General features: G+C 38.4%; 1 protein-coding gene across 1 annotated transcript in view; it reads left to right on the top strand.

The window, feature by feature from the left end:
• LOC101856168 (inositol 1,4,5-trisphosphate receptor type 1) overlaps positions 1–1,509 on the top strand; it is a gene marked incomplete in the record, with an annotated part of 208,126 nt that overhangs the window by 191,734 nt on the left and 14,883 nt on the right. Inside the window, 1 exon segment of the mRNA XM_035968813.1 lies at positions 550–627. Coding sequence (XP_035824706.1) covers positions 550–627 — 78 coding nt within the window.

Raw genomic sequence — 1,509 nt, 5'->3', positions numbered from 1 at the left:
TCTCTCTCTCTCTCTCTCTCTCTCTCTCTCTCCCTGCTACATTCAGTATATTCACGGTATTCTTCAACCTACGAGGTAATTGTATTTTACAACATTTAGAATCCTAAAATTTCGTTTCCAAAAATAAATGTACGAGCTAAGACTCGCGGGGATGGGGGAGACAATAGCTAGTTGTCATGGTGAACGTAGTATGGATAACTCCAAACGGATATGACAATGTTACTTGACAACAGCCGTTCTTCAAAATAGACGTAAATGTTTACAACTGAAAACAAAGACAATATTTTTTTATGGGGATCACTTTTTCTGTTCATACAAATATTATTGGCATTTTCTCCTTCATCTCCCATAAATATTTCAGTACTGTAATAATAGTAGGCCTAAGGGCGATAAGTAAGGAGCAGAAAGAATGAACAGAAAGCTACGGTTCTCGGTCTCCTTTTCAACATGGTGACTTTGTTGAATAAAACCCTCTTTGTGCACCCTTCTGTCTATTTTGGGGGTGAGTTAATAAACGGAGGCATGACTGTAACCTTTCTTTGCTTGCAGTGGACAGCGGAATCGGACATGAGAGATACGTGCTTCATCTGCAGCAGGAATTCTTACGACTTCGAGCATCACGGCAAGGTACGGTCCCTACATATTTTACTTCCGAGGAATGTTCATTGTTGTTCGTAATGCGAGCATTGTTGTTAGTAATGCGAGAAATATTCGTTATTGTTCCTAATGCGAGGAATGTTCATTGTTGTTCCTAATGCAAAGAATGTTCATTGTTGTTCGTAATGCGAGGAATATTCGTTCTTGTTCCTAATGCAAAGAATGTTCATTGTTGTTCGTAATGCCAGGAATATTCAATATTGTTCCTGATGAACATAACATTTTCTGACAGCCCCTCTGAAAGTACACGAAAGGTCCCCTTTTTCCTAACTTTGTGAACTGAATAGAATATAATCTGAATTTTCTAAGAAGACTGCGACATATTGCTGAAGAAAAAAGTGTTTGTCTTAGACAGGTGGATGTTGTATACAGTTTCATTTCAACGTAAAAAAAACTCAATAAAGTGGGAGGTGGCTATTTGTACATGTGTTTGTTGTACAGCAGGTTTGGCTGTGTTTGAATGCCGGGGAAATTGAGGGAAAATATGCTTTGTCCCTGAGTATGGCTCTATTAAATGGACTCAAAGATTGTGAAACAATATTCGAAACCGATAAGAGTAATATCTATGAAATACTTTAATGATTACCTTTTAAGAAACACCAGCAGAGCAAGGATGTAATAGAGACAGTATGAAAAGCTCGGCAATAGATATGCGAGGTACTACCATTGTCGTTTCGTCTGTGTTGAAACACATCTGATTTCATTCTCCCCATCCTTTCCATCTCAATTTTTTTTAAGATTTCAATATTTCTCATGGTTATTGCAGAACGAGGACAATGGATATATGAGATATCACCTCCGCCGTTGTGCCTGAGTTACTTACAGTCCCACTTTGAAATGCCCCCTCCCCTA

This window comes from Aplysia californica, unplaced genomic scaffold, assembly GCF_000002075.1.
Source record: "Aplysia californica isolate F4 #8 unplaced genomic scaffold, AplCal3.0 scaffold00086, whole genome shotgun sequence".
Classification (NCBI taxonomy): Eukaryota; Metazoa; Mollusca; class Gastropoda; order Aplysiida; family Aplysiidae; genus Aplysia; species Aplysia californica.
This window is presented reverse-complemented; position numbering and strand designations above follow the sequence as displayed.